The following is a 15,752-nucleotide window of genomic DNA, read 5'->3' as shown; positions in this document are numbered from 1 at the left end:
AACAAAGAATTGGGTTTTGCATTTCATGGCCAAATGGGAAGAGCGACTCCGCAGCAGATGCAGAAGATGTGCAGTGTTGCATTCCCTCAGGGAACCAGCAGGAGACTCCAACAAGAGGTTGGCTAGCAGTAAAATACTCGTGGAAGGTAAAAAAACTCACGAACGATTACAATAATCCCTAATGCAAAATCTGAGCGCAGCTGTATATGTTTTGATTCCAAAATATATTGGCTGACACAGACAATCTGTCCCATGAGACAGTTGGGAAACGGAGCGAAGTGTGGTGCAACTGCCTCGCTAATCTGGAGATTGTGAGAGTTGGCGTGTGGGTGATGTATGCACGCGATTCACAGAAGCTGCCGCTGAAAAACCTCCTAGATGACACATACTACTTTGTCACTATCTCTAGCCGTCGTCGCCGCACCACACTTTTTCTTCTCATGTTTTCGCCATACCCTCTTCCACTTTCCGCCTAATGGTTCCACTGCACCCTCCTCTCCGTTTTTCTTCTTGTGCCTCCTCGACCTTGCCAACCTTTTTCATCCACTGCCGTGCTCCGCGTTTGCTCTCATCTTTCACTGTGCTCGTTTGCTCAGTCACACTGTAGGACAATGCCGACACTCGCCGCAAGAACGAGTGCGTAAGAACTGAGCTCTAAAAAGTGATTAAAAAGAAGTGTTGCTTCTTTTTTCAATTCTTTCCTGTTTTTCTGCTTTTGAGGAGTACACAAGTTCACACGCACACAGATAAAATCTGGGCTGAAGTGACGAAAATACAGGGATGTAGTGACTGCTGGAGATTTAGTGTTTGTGGAATTGTACTTTCTGCACACTTCAGATGCTGGAATAATGCGATTAGCATTTTGAAGGCCTACTTCACATGATGCATCCTTTTACATGAAGTGGACTGCAAATAGCAGTTGTGTGAAGTTTTCTTCCCTACTCATTCGACTAACAACTTTCTTTTTGCACTGCTTCAACAACCAAACCAAAATCTGTTTTCTTCTACATAATTCCATATGTCCCACATAATTTGGAGTGCCATTTATAGGCAATTTGCTGGCACTTCTTTCTTTGCCTGAAAATTTATAAGCTGCCCATATCGCAGAGGCCAGTAATTAAGTTGCTATTTTCAAGGACACACTGGTGTGTGAAAGTTGTATGCTGATGTGCAGTTTTGTTTCTAACTTTGTTATTTTTTTTCCTCCTGTGACTTCAGGAGTAATATGCACTAAACAATGCAAAGTTCCTACTAATGGCACTGCAACTAAGCTTGTTGCGGATCGCTACTTGTTGCTGGGCTAGTTGGTTTATACTATTGCCATGGCGTAAAAGGACGAGAAATGATGCGAAGTAACAGCAGGATGATTTTTCTTGTTATTACTTCATATCCTTTTGCACCCTATTACACCATAACAGGCTCATCATGTTGCAACTCCACTGTGGCTTTCTCGTTCAATGCAGTTACATCTACACACAAAAGAACATCTCAGACAGAAATTCGATACAATACACTCAAGCATAATGTCGTTCACTTAAACACTGGGCACAGAAAAAAAAAAAAAACTTAATGAAACACTGTTCAGTCAGATCTATCATCTTGCTCATGTCTCCAGCAACACAGCCAAACACGCCAGTCACAAAAGCTCACCTACACTGTTCCAAACACTTCCTCCTGGGTGGGAATGGGCCTGATCTGAGGGCCGATCCTAGTCCATATGAAACCACATTCGGGACCTGGAGGATTTTGCAGAGGGTACGGCGACTTGCGGGCCTTGTAGTACTCAGAAGGAGCATGGCAAACAAACTCCATGTAGTCCAACTTCCGAGGAATGTCCTCTTCTGGTCCTGAAAAAATTCATGGGTTTACAAATGTTCCACTACAACTTGATGTATTTTCCATTTGACTGCCATGCTGTGCAGATTCATTGTTAATTTTTGGTGGCATCATTGCTGGTTCGTACATTTAACTTTATTAGCGTACACTTGCAAGTAGTGCTAGCAACTTTTTCCTCATTTTCATTGAGGTGCTACTTCTGGTTGCCAAGATGTGTTTTGCATTTTGTGTCTGCTTAATGCGTATCTTTTCTTTTGCATTCAAGAATGATCTCTGCTTCAGTAGTATTGTTATCCCTATTTTTATAAATGTATATTATGCATTTTTACCTTATTTTATTGGATAATGTTATGTTTAACAGAAATTAATAAGTGGTAATTTTATGCATGCAATCTATTGCTTGCCATGCTCAGATGCTAGCGCATGCTTGAGTGCATTTTCACCCATTACAAGATTGTTAATGGTCATATTAATGCTGAACACCAATTTGTACGGTGAGGCAGTAGAACATGTTGTGGGGCTAGTTGGTTCATAGCTTTCACAAGATGAAGCGCCCACAGACACAGCACACTAAGGGAAAAGACAGGACAATGCACTCCTGTCTTCGTCCTGCACTTTGCCCTGTCTTTGTTCTTTCTTAGTGAGCTGTCTCTGTTGGCGCTTCATCTTGTGAAAGCTTAGCGAGGCCTTCAACCAGAGCTACATGTGGCACTCACCCATTGAATATCAAACTGCTTATGCTTTTTTAAACTGTTTTAAAATTTCTTTTTTGCCATTTAAAGTTGCAGTTTAGAGTAGCTAACATGGCTCATTGCAAAAATTGCCTTGTGATGAATTTGTGTAAACCATGTTCATTGTTGACTTTACTGTATGTTCTTGCAAATTCTCTTTTTGTAAGGTAATTACATTATGCATTAACACGTTCATTGTCAATTTAATTCTTCTGTGAATTTTCTATCACACTGTGTTGCATGCAAAGGAAATGCCCAATGATGTTGAATGTTACTTCGTTGTTCTGTTTAAAGTTGTTCTATACTGCACCTGCTCCTGCAATGTGCCGGTACATTGGGATAGCAGTATATATAAAATTTGAAAGATATTGCATAGTTCCTATGTATGCATTCTCTGTATTGCTCTGCTTACTCCTTTTTCAAATAAATAAGTTCACACAATGCTTGTTACTGCAATTCATTCACACACATTGTGGACATGCTTACATCGGCCAAATGCACTGGTGTATTAACAACAGACCTAGTTTTGAAGGGTTCAGTTAGCTGCCTTTATGGCCGAACACTGTAAGTAATGTTTATGTGAGCCCCCTGCACAAACTTGGGTTCATACCAGGAGTAATGAGAACACAAGGTTTTTGAAGGATTAACAATAGTAGAAGTACTAGGGGCAGCTCTGTCGGCATGTCTTCCCTATCACTGCTTCGCAATGAAGGCGGCTAATTATCTAGCACATGATACCACACCTATTGAAAAAATATTCCGGTTGTTCCGGTTTGTTTTTCCATGTTTTCATAGCATTCTCTATACCAGGTGCCTTCTTTTAATGTGAAAAGACTTTTTGAATATTGTTTGCGGCAGATAGCCCAATTATACTCATTGTACTGCACTATTCAATGGGTGCACATTACTTGCATGAAAAACCCAAATTTGAAAACATACAAGCACTATTTGATGTGAAAGAATATCAATACCAGGACATACACCACTCATGGTGTAAGTTTTAGTGAGCCCATTTCAGTGTCAATGACAAGACAAGCAAGAGACACTTAGTACAATCTATCGCTTCTTCATGTTTGCACGTTGTGTGCCGATCGCACCATTTTGAAACTTTTGAAAGTAGCCTGTGCACTGCAGTGGTTTTAGAAACTCAATCCCCAGTGAAACAACATGCTTCTCAGCCTGTCACTCTCTACCAGCAGCAGGTCTTGAAAGCTGTGCATGCGAGCAGTATTGTAGCCCAAGGGCTTGGCCACACTGGTGTGTAACTTTTTGGAATTGCCAGTTAAGAAAGCATGGCAATGCTCTCACATCGCACGCTCGGGCATTTCTTTTTAATCCCCTGTACACATTAACAGACATATGTTCGCTTGGAGCCATTTCACTGCTAGTTAATTCAGACGAGCCTGGTAGCCTCATTTAGGTGTGACCTAAGTGACCCTAGCATAATATCAAAACTGTAACCATTTAGGAGGGCCCTGTGCCTAGCACGCTCATACCCTCAGGGGTGAGGAGCAGGTGAAATGCCGCTCACTGCTCCCATTTACCGCCCGCCAGTGCAAATGTCTAATTCTAATGCAAACCCTTTTTAATAAAAAGTGTGTTCAAATTTGCATGCGCATTACAATCGTAACTAACAATACTCAAAATCAAAAATGAATCTGATTCTTACTAAAAATAAAGCTCAATGCAAGGTAGCTAGCTAGACGGCCAACAAACGGACATCATATTTTTTTTGCTTTGGCTTGTGGTCGTCATTTGCAGTTTGCTGTACATGTGGCATTTCTAATGCAATAGATGGGACTGAAGATGACTTTCTATGGATGGTAGAAAGTGAAAGCGAGGTGTCATCAGACTCCGATAGCAACTAGCCACTAAGATTCATCTGTTATTCATAAAATTGTTTCAACATGGTAGGCGGGCTTAGGTTTCATTACTTGATGTGTGTGGTAGAATCAGCACACAAGTTAATATTTTTTACATGTGGGCGGTAACAAAACTGCCCGTTACAATCGGGGGCACGGTAGGATCATGCAAATACGGTAGTTTTCCTTTTCCCCATGACCTCATGCATTTCTTTACCACATGGGAAAAAAATATAACAAAGTTGAAGTTGAGAAAATAGCACTTTTCTAGTGTGCTGTCGATGAGAGTAGGGTAGAAAGTCGGGCTTTGTGGAAGTGCCATCACTTTTTATTAAATTCCAAGGTTTTAAGTGCCAAAACCACAATACGATTATGAGGCATGTCTTAGTGGGGGACTCCAGATTAATTTTGACCACCTGGGGTTCTTTAACATCCACCCAATGCACGGTACACAGGTGGTTTTACATGTTGTCCCCCATCAAAATGTGGCTGCCGTGATAGAGATCCAATCTCAAACCCTCAGGCTTAGCAGTGAAACCAAGGTCAATTCACATGGTCGAGTAGGCGATGCTGAAATGAAGTTCCAAACCAATGAGCAGCGACATCAGCTATGGTCATACAATTGAAGCGTGCCTACATCTTTCGGGAAAAAACAGCAGTTGATGAAAATTATGTATTCAATACGTCACCAGTGGAAACATTTGAAAAAAAAGTACAGACAATGCCAGTAGCAGAGGAAAATGTGAAGCCACAGGTTGTTTGCTTCCATCCACGAATAATTACGAGTACAAAACTGTGCAGGCTTCCTGAAGTTTGTTCATGGCGATGCGGGCACTGATATGTCAAGACTGTATTACCGTATTTAACACTAATGTTGGCCAAACTCTCTTATGCATAGCCATAAAAAGTAATGACAGATTAGTGACTTCATTTCTTTTAAACTGCCTTTTCACTAAATATGTTTAGCTATGTCTTCAGTGCCAAAAACTACAGGTTGCATGCTTGCTGTGTTAGTGAAGATGAAAGTCTCGTTATGAATTATTTGACTGTTGTGATGTTGTGTCGTTTTATGTTGACGCTGAAATAACAGATGCGTGTTGGTACTAAGGACCCATGCATGTGGCACTTTCTTTTCTGTGCTATTATCACATCAGAATAAGTGCTCAGTTGATATATGGGTTGTCCCACATAACTTGAGCCAAGAATTTAAAAAGGGAAGGCACATCGGAAGTGAATTGAACCGAATGCATACTATTCGCAATAGCCTATAGTAACTCAGACAATCTTGTTTTCCCCATAACTCACTAATTAGTTAAGTTTTCTTACCCAACTTTTCAATTATTGGCTGAGGACCCCAAGTACGATACGCAGATTTGTAGAGCACCTTCAGAAACCACCAATCGAGTTGTCTCCTTTACGTCTCACGTAGCTCTTTTTTTCCCCGAGTTGCAAAGAAAGCCCACGAAATATGAAAAAAAGCCACGTGACGGAGTGCTTGCACAGTGGCATCGTGCTGCTCTCAAGCGTGTGTTTGGTGAACAAGGTTGGCTTCCCTCGGATGACAAAGAAAATGCATGCTGCTGGCCGAGCACTGCCAATGATATAAAGAACACCCTGCCGCTTCCTCGTCGCCAGTCACGATGCAGTCACGAGCGAGTTATGGGGGAAAAAAAAATTGTCTGAGTTACTATAGGCTATTGCGAATAGTATGCGTTTGGTTCAATTCGCTTCCGATGCGCCTTTCATTTTTAAATTCTTGGCTCAAATTATGTGGGACACCCTGTATCACACGGCTCATGTATGTTACTTCTTTTCATATCTTAAACGAGAAGAAATGGGGTTAACCGAGGGGCCCAATTTTTATTAGTCATACCATAAGAAGCCAACAAACACCGACACCAAGGACAACATAAGGGAAATTACTTGTGCTTAATAAAATGAAATAAAGAAACGATAAATTAATGGAAATTAAAGTGGATGAAAAAACAACTTGCCGCAGGTGGGAACCGAACCCACAAAATGCTAAATGCGAAGGTTGTGGGTGCGGTTACCACCTGCAGCAAGTTGTTTCTTCATCCACTTTAATTTCCATCAATTTATCGTTTCTTTATTTCATTTATTAAGCACAAGTAATTTCCCCTATGTTGTCTTTGGTGTCAGTGTTTGTTGGCTTCTTACGATATTCTTTTCATGTCTGTGTTTTTGGTGCCCTTTCCATGCCAAATGACAAGAAGGGTAATCGAGGAAGCCCAATTTTTGTAAGTCACAATCATGTAAAGTCAACGGACAATGAAAGCAGTGTTTAATTAAAATTTAGAAATCATAAAGCAACAACAACAACAACAAAAAAAGAAAATGAGTAGGTGTCAGGCGTGTTGGTAAACATTTATAATAGAAAAAGCACTACTAAAACAGAGGCGTAGCAAGAACAAAGGACAAAACACTATTAAAAATTGGAAAAATTTTATTTATGAAAGATGTTCTTATATACAGAATGAATGTATGTCACCATGAAGCCACTATCGTTGAAAACAAGAATTCAATGTGAGAGGTGAATACAAACCTGACTGCCTTCAATCACAACCAAGACACGTGTTTAAATGTCTTGAAACCTAAGACACAAAGGCCCCCATCATTTTTTATCCAAAAAAGCAACCTCCGAGCTCGAAGGCAGAATTGACGGCTGGCTGACACAGCTATTCCCACCGTTCTTAATGTCATAGGCTTCAATGATCTCTCTTAAAGATCGCTTTGCATGCGTATCAATGATAATCGTGTCACTGAATTTCGGTTTGCATGTGCGTTTGCTGGAGTGCATTGCTAAATGCACTCCAGCAAATGGGAACACCATTTGCTGGTGTTCAAATGGTGTTCACCAGCAAATGGTGAACACCATACTTGCTAAATGCAAGTACGATGTTCCTTTCAAAGAAATTTGATGTTCTCAAAAGCAAATGTTCAGGCATCGGCCCGTCTAGCTGTCGTATTCCTTTACACATCTGAGAGGAATACTGTATAGACCTTTTTTGCACGGAACAAATTTTTTCCCATGATTGATGCCGCACCCATCCTTGGTTCCGCTTTTTTCTTTTGTGATCAACCTTTGCACTGCTGGGCATGTCTTTCCCAATTCGTTTTGGGCTGAGAACACTACACATGCACTATACCTGGATGCTACTTTACTCAAGTGATGTGAAGTGTTATGCAGGTATGGAACAACCACTATCTTTCTTACCCTACACTCGACCTCACCACCCTCGCCCCCTGTTTTGCTCTTTGCCATTTTTATTTCTCGGCGGTTCTTTTTGCAAGCCAACCAGGTGCACTCATCTGGAAAACCAGCTCTTCTTAAGCAGTATATCTGGGTGGAAATGCTTTGTTCCACCAAATGCTCGAAGGATTCTGTCAGGGTCGATTTTATGTAGGACGTCGCTATGCAGTTCTTTACTAACTTGGAATGCGCCAATTTATAGCTCAACAAAGGTTTTGCTGATCTAGGGTGGTACATCCAGCCAGTGTGAATGGGCTAAAACTTAATTTGCAGAGTTAAAAACTTAATTTGATTTGACTGATAATTTGATTTTCGTTAGGTAGATCAGAGGTACCCTCAAGGTCGAATGCTTTTAACGCGACAGCATTAAGGAGCTCGTGTCGCAGAAAAGCCGGTGTCGTCCGCGTCGGTGGCGTTGGCCGTGAGCGATATATCCCAGAAGGCACTTTATAAATAAAAAAAAAACTTCTTGCAAAATGGGCTGGTGGGAATCGAATCAGGGTCTCCAGAGTGTGAGACGGAGACGCTACCACTCAGCCATGAGTTCGATCGTTCAAAGCGAGACAAAATCACCTCTAGTGAATGCGGTGTTGCCCTAGAAACGTGCCGTAGAAAGTTATGCTGCGGTGTATACTGGTAATCATGACCATTTAAATTACAGAAGTCGCAGTTTCACTAGTAGCGAAGTACGTTTCCGCTACATTTCTCCTGCGCTCTGCACACACACGCAGAGCCATCTTGCGGCAAACACAGAAAACCGCCTCCTCGCAATGTACGGCGTTGCCCCGACAAGTGGCGTGCCACTCGCCCCATGATCGCGTCTGCCTTCATGGCGCATCGCGGCCCGGCTGTCCGTGCCGATCGCGACGTTTGGCTTGCTTAGATCGTTTGAGTAGGCGGTAAGAATGGGGTGCGATAACGCTATCGCGTTCCACTCTTGAAGGTGAAGCTTAAGCATCTTCCAATTTTTTCCCTAAAGGTCTTCAATACATTCACAAGAATGTTGCTACCAGGACTATCTTTCACCAAAATGAGGTAACAATCCACAAATCTGAACTTTAGATCCATGCCATCCAATTACGTTTCACTAGCTCTATCCACTTTGCTTAGAAATATATTGCAAAGAACCAGGGCAACACGAGACCAGATACATATTCCGTCGTTGTGGACGTATGCGCCTTCTTCCCACCCTACCAATGTGGACCTGAGACAGTGCCAGCAACTCCATAAATCTTTCAACAGACACCCCACTGGCATTATGAAAGGCAACTTCATCAATGTTGTCTATGACGCACTCTTTTACACTTTGTAGTAAGGGATCATGAGGAATGTAATAATAAAAGTCAGCGACATCAATCCTGAAAGCATCACAAACGCCTACACTATCGGTTTTGAGATAGTTTATGACTTTCATAGAATTGGGAACTATAAACAGATCAAAAAAAGGTTAAGTGATTCCAAATGCTTCTGCAGAAAACCAGAGACCAAGTGAGGCCATGACCCCATTTCCGAGACAATAGTTCGGAACAGCATCTCTGGCTTCTGAAGCTTCATGATAAAGAACGTCTACAACACAAGGCTCTTCTCGTTCTTCACTTTGGAAGATAAATGGCACAAGTTTAAATCAGCCAATAATATAACAGCCCGTTGTTTTACAATGGTAACCTTCTCCTCAACCTCCTGAAATTTCTTAATAGGAGCTTTTGCTTTCTCTATAAACATTGTTTCTGGCAAAATCACAGAAAAAGCCCTCCTTATCCGAAACTGCAATACGAGAGTCACTATTTGCCAGAAATGTAATCCCGGGCCCAAGTTTCTTGGCTACTAATGGCTTCGCGGTAACGTAAAGTAATTCTGTATATAAAACAACGTAAAGTAATTCTGTATATAAAACACCTTTCCTAAATAAATTTTTTCCATTTGCTAGTAGCCCTTTGTCCTGTGTTCTTGCTAACTCTCCATTTTAGTAGCACTTTTCCAATAAAAAAAATGAGTGGAATAAAAAAAAAAGGCTTGCCACAGGCAAATCAGAACGCACGTCTTTGCACTACCCGTGTAATGCTCTTGCCATTTTCCAATACACTTCCTTGTGTATTTATGCATGTGTACAAGGATCTAGCCCTAGGAGTGTTAGCCAATGCTACCACTCACAGCCATGGCAGCAAATGTCGAACATTCTTTCTCGCCACTTCCTCGCGAGCAAGCACTAGGCACTGGGAGTCAGTGGTATGGGGAGCAGGGTAACGCACACATACAGCAGTTTGCGTGTGTCTCCTTTTCTAGGGCAGCTGTAGGGGTGCATGAGTGTTAGCACAGCTGAGTGCATACGCAGCCTGTGAGCCCCATTTCACAGGTAATCTGCTGTATGCGCAATGAGTGGGCATGCCAAGATGGCGTGGCATCATGCGCGCTGTCTTCCCGCGTGCTTACTACTGGAGGTTGCATAATCTCAAGTTTCAGAGATGCATTGGAGCGAGAGGCCGACAAAGCATTCACTCCTCGCTGCCGCCACTTTTCACGGTACTGTCACCTATTGCGGGTGACACTGACAGGCACAAGGGCATAGCGGATGCGAAAGCATGGCTAGCTTCACTTCGTACTATTGATGTGAAGATATCATCAACACAGCTCGAGACCGTACCTTTTGTCGCCAACTCAGAAATTCAACAAAGCAAAATTCTTTCTCATTCAAATATGCATTTTCCTATTGCCTGATAATTCAGGAAACTTCTGTGGCCCCTTCCATGTAAAAAATATATATCTGCAACTGTTAATGCAACAAAATTTCAAGATAACAAAGCAAATTGCCAATTTTACCGACTTCTGTTACATTGAGGTTTACCGGTTGTAGCATTCCAAGACTGACAGAGAAAGAGCCTTGTTTTATTCTCCTTCTTAAACTGCCTTTCCCAGTAGAAGCAGTTCTTCATCTTCTTTGGGTCACTACACTCTCCTTGGCTTTTTGTCCCTCCACTGGATATAAGAGACCACATCGCTGATAGATGCTATTTACATGACACTATGTTCTGTGATGTAGCCAATGGTCTTGAGTATTCCGTCTTTTGTAGTCGTTCTCATCACTTTAAATGGTCCCACAAGTCTTGTGTTAGGGCTGCCATAGCCTTCCGTATTAAAATCAAACTGCCTAAAGTAATAGTGGGAATACTGTTGTTATGGAGCTTGTCAAATGCTCGTTTAAGTGCTTCCCTATGTTTTGTTTGTTTCTCTACAGTTTCCTTTGTGTCCTCAAAGCTTTGATACCCAGTATGTCAACTGCAGACAGGTATGCTGGCTTACCAAAAGTTGCATATTGAGGACTGCATCTCAAAGCACTTGTATGAGATCTGATGTAATGTGACACTGCTGCTTGCAGGCAACACTTCCACCCTCCTGGGAATCATGGGCACATACTTACACATTGTTGTATGTCCCGTGTGACCTGTTCTGCGAGTCCATTGACTGAAACTTCAGAGTGATGTTTTTTTTCTTGTGCCCACTGTGCAAATGACCCGCCCTTGAATGCAGACCCATTGTCAGACACTACGCATTTTCAACCCCTGAAACACGTGTCTATTCAGTAGCGCTATGACAGTTTGTACATTCTCCCTTCCTGACTTGGCAGCTACGATCTTTGAGCAATCGTCACTGCACACTAGAAAACCCTGTTTTCTTCACACCTTCGCATATTTCCTTAGTTCAGCGAAGTCAACATGAACTCTTTCAAATGGCACATTTGCATGAAGTGGAAATATCATACTGTCCATTTTCTGCTTAAACTTGGCCTTGTTGAGTTGGCACTCATGGCAGGAGCTGACGTAATCACCAATATCCTTCATTCCAGCCCATGTAAACCTTCTCAATTTGCAGTAGGCCTGCCAAGAACCATCGTGCCCTCCTGACTCTGGGCTGTCGTGGTATAGCTCAAGAATCTTTTGTACCAATGTAGCAGGAACATGAAACTTTCTTCCTATGGGCATCAATTGCTCGGTACGTTCCCACATTCTGAGCGAGTCCACACTTCACTCGTTCCCACAGCTACTGATAACTGGAAGCCGAAAAAGTGCGCCAGCATCTCACAATTCTTGTCCGCTTCTGTGTGCGACCTCAAAATCAAACTGCTGAATTTCATTTATCCAGCGGACAACTCTTCGTTTCAGTTGAGAAATATCTAGCAAATGGGTAAGCACCTGATGATCAGTGAATAGTTAGAATTTGGTGCCTTCGAGGCACGACCGAAAATACCTAATTGCTAGCACAACCACCAATGACTCCTTCTCTGTTGTGCTATAGTTCTGTTCTGCCTTCGTAGATGTATATGAAAAGTAGCCAACAGCTCCAGCGCCCAAGCTAGAAGCATCCGTCGTAAGTTCAAAGGGAAGAGTGAAATCTGGCAGCATGAGGAGCGAGTCTGATGGTATGGCTGATACTAAATCGTTGTACGCCTTATCACATTCATCAGTTCAAATAAAATCTGTGTTCTTCTGAAGCATGTTGTTCAATAGCTTCACTCATGATGTGAAGCCCTTTATGAAGTTTCTAAAATGTTCAGCAACCCAAAAGAAAACTGAGCGCGTGTACATTATCTGGCTTCATTTGTCATACACGTTCCATGGGCACTTCCTTAGGGCTCTTAATAAATCGGTCCCGAAGGCGTCTAAGGAATGTAATTTTTGCCTTGAAGAACTCACTCTTTTAAAAATTCACTTTAAGTTTAACGTCGCTCAGTGCCATCAAAACAGCAGTCAAATGTTCAGCATGTGAAGCATCAGCTTTCGAGCAGACTAAGACATCGTCGGCATATTCGTTACAAAATACTCCAAGAAAGGGTTTCAAAACACAATTCATTATCTTTTGGAACAAGGCAGCACTGTTCTTCTACCCGAAAGGTAGTAAGTGATTATACTCACATACGTCAAAGGGAGGTCTATATGGCAAAAGTGTTGACGATCTCCGGTTTTCTCAATTATTCTGTCTATCCTTGGCGTTGGGAAAGGGAACAGGTCTGTTTGGTGTTTAAGGATTCAGTAGTCTGTACACAGCCTTAGAGATCCATCTTCTTTTGGAACTAGCGTAATCGCTAAGGCGAATGTGGACACCGATGGCTGTATCATGCCAGCATCTAACATATTTTGGATTTCGCTTTTCACCCAAAGTTTCTTCTCATGGGACATGTTGCAAGGCTTTCTTCTGACCGGTGTAACATCTTTCAGCTTGAAAGGAACAGAAAATTTTGTTGTTGCCGACAGATAGTTACCTAAACAGACAAGTTTGGGGAATTAGTGACGGACGTCTTTTTCGCATATAAGTTGATCCGTGATGATCAGGGACACGCACATCTCTTCAGCCACAGAGACTTCATCATTCCAATAAAGGTTTACATAGATGCATGTTCCTGATGCACTCACCGGGCTCTTGCCATGGGTTCTCCTCACATGCTTGCTTGTAGAACTTGATCCAAATTTCTGGGCCTGAGCTCTCCCCATTGAATGGACCAGGTTTTACCAGTTGGGTCTTTGCTGAGCTTGGATGAAGGCAAGAAGGTTATCCATGACTTGCTGCTGTCGCTCTGTTTGCTGCTGCTGATGCTGGAGCATTTCTACTCTTGCCAGCAACCTTTGCTAGCGTTTGCACAGGCGGCATCATGATGTATTTATTCTTGAAACTCGGAGTGCTTCAGTCTCAGCTTCACTGTTGTTTGAAGGTCGGGCTCCTCCCGCGTCTTCTTGGCTTGACGAGCGACGTAGTTGTGCAGTTGGGAAGTCGTGATGCTTTCAGGCAAATCATACTTAGTGTCTTCATCCACCTCACACAATGAAAAATATGGCTGATCCCGTGAACTTCGAGATATAGTCAACGTTATCCACATACTTGCGGTCTCTATCCTGTCATAGACTGCACCAAGGTAACATTCCAACACTGACAGCAACTGAACCTTGTTTTATTCTTTTTTTTCAACTGCCATTCCCAGTAAAAGCAGTTCTTCATCTCCATTGGTTCTTTGGGCCACTACAACACCGCTGTGGTTTTTATGTAAAAAAATTCATTACCTAAATTTAAAATGCTATCAGTTGCTTCTTTTCTATAATGTCTTACAAAATGCAGAGGTGACATAAACCCAGGGGACATAAACAAGCTAGTTGGTCTCGCATACTGGGATCCTAAAAAAAAAAAAAAAAGTTGTGCTACAAAGAAGGACAGACATAAGGAAGACACCACACCATGCTTAAGGTGTGTGTTGTTGTTCTAATGTCTGTCCTTGTCTTTTAAATTCTACATAGAATCCCAGTATACAGATACATGCCAAGCATGTTATGTTAACGTGTCTGCTCATCATTTGACTTTCTTTGTTGAAATGTGCGACATACAATGCATATGGCCTTCCTGTGACACATTCTTGGCACAATTTTTGTAGACAATGGATATAGGCTATGTGGTAAAAATGTGGCAGAGTTTATTGTAGGAGGCTAACATTCCATTATTTCTGAGCAGCTTGAGATGACCCAAAATGCAAAATAGGTATTTTCGTCCACTATGGCATAATACACATACCAAAGAAGAAGAACTGAGCAACCGCAGTTTGCCACAGTACATTTACAAGCACCCTTTGAGGCTGTAAATGACTACAAATGTTCCTGAACAAATTTTCTAACGTAGCGTCAAACAACCAGTGATTACATATTAAAATGTCTAAACCGGCAAAACATTTTGAACAGGAGGCTTACGAAATAGAGCACCTCACTAATGAAATGAAGCGCATATCCTTAGACCAAGTGGCTTTGAACCATTGCAAGTTTTTCGACACTACCCACAACTTTTCCAATTTCCTTCAAAACTACTCAGCATAATCAGGCCCATCAAACCACAAAGAAAGTATTTGCCCAAGCTTTGTGAAGGCTAGTAGTTATTAGTTATAGTTTGCTGGTGCACAGTGCAATTGTAGGCAACACGCCTATACACTGTAGCAAAGCTTATGTGTTGACTTCCTTCTTTTGGGTCTCTACCATCTTCCTTTGCAGTATAGCATCCAGGCAAATGTGCTGCCAAACCTTCCTGCATTTAAATAAGCAGCTCTCCTTATCTTTCTTTTGTCTCACATCTGAGTGCATGTGGTTGGGAGTGTGAGTTGGTTCTGATTCATGTTTAAAGGGTAGCACTAGAGCTAATGTGGAACAGAAAGGAATGTGCTGGACGACCGGTCAAAAAGCACTGGGGCTGAATGGTAAAGTGGTAACAAAGGCCATCGTGAGTCATATAGAGGATATAAAACAGTCTGACTAATGCCGTGTTTACAGTGATGAATACCTGGTGACAAGGCTGCATAGATACCTAAAACCAAGCACGGAGGTGCTAGTAAAACCTTTGCAATCTGAACTGTAAAGTAAATGCTAGTCATCACATATATGACCACACTTGGTGGGCAATTGTAAAGAATCCACAGATTCCTAACATACTCCACACAGCATAAATCTCAGTTGTAGGGTTGCAATTAGGAAAGATTTAAAAATATGTTGAACATCCTCCTACTGTTGTATAACATGGGTCACAGAGATCGACAAAGCATGCAAGACGGTGTCCTAAGAAAAGTAGAAGCTTGTGAGCGAGAACAATAAAGGAAACTAAAGGCACAAATCTAGTCTGACGCAATGTGAACGCGTGCCATGTGCAGTGCAGTCATGGCGGAATCAGCGTGACTGGCGGTCTTTGGTGTGCTTTGACACAGCTGATGCAACTGTAGGCCGACAGCCTGCTGGCATACAGTTCAGGTGTACTGAAGAAAGTGCACCGAGTTTGCACCTTTGCCAAATGAAGAAATGCTCACTTGCTGCGTGTTTTTGCACATGTATTGCCACAACAGCTGATCGGAGTGCTTCAGAAAGCCACATTAAACGCACTAAACTATAAAGGGGCGAAATTTTCAGCGATCCTGGTATTGCTGGCATGACGTACCCAAGTTCACCAGCTGCTGCTTGGCACGCTAGAAACGCCAGACTATATCCGTGCTTTTAGGGGCTTGACATTTAGTAACAAACATACAGTCTAAGCCAACAGTCA

At 42.2% G+C, this 15,752-nt stretch overlaps 1 protein-coding gene across 1 annotated transcript in view; it reads right to left on the bottom strand.

The window, feature by feature from the left end:
* Positions 1–1,353: 1,353 nt before the first annotated feature.
* Positions 1,354–15,752, bottom strand: part of LOC135917324 (GATA zinc finger domain-containing protein 1) — a 45,543-nt gene continuing 31,144 nt past the window's right edge. The window contains exon 4 of the mRNA XM_065450909.1: positions 1,354–1,847. Coding sequence (XP_065306981.1) covers positions 1,651–1,847 — 197 coding nt within the window. The 3' untranslated portion in view covers positions 1,354–1,650. The remainder of the gene's footprint in view (positions 1,848–15,752) is intronic.

Source organism: Dermacentor albipictus, chromosome 4 (assembly GCF_038994185.2).
Source record: "Dermacentor albipictus isolate Rhodes 1998 colony chromosome 4, USDA_Dalb.pri_finalv2, whole genome shotgun sequence".
NCBI lineage: Eukaryota > Metazoa > Arthropoda > Arachnida > Ixodida > Ixodidae > Dermacentor > Dermacentor albipictus.
This window is presented reverse-complemented; position numbering and strand designations above follow the sequence as displayed.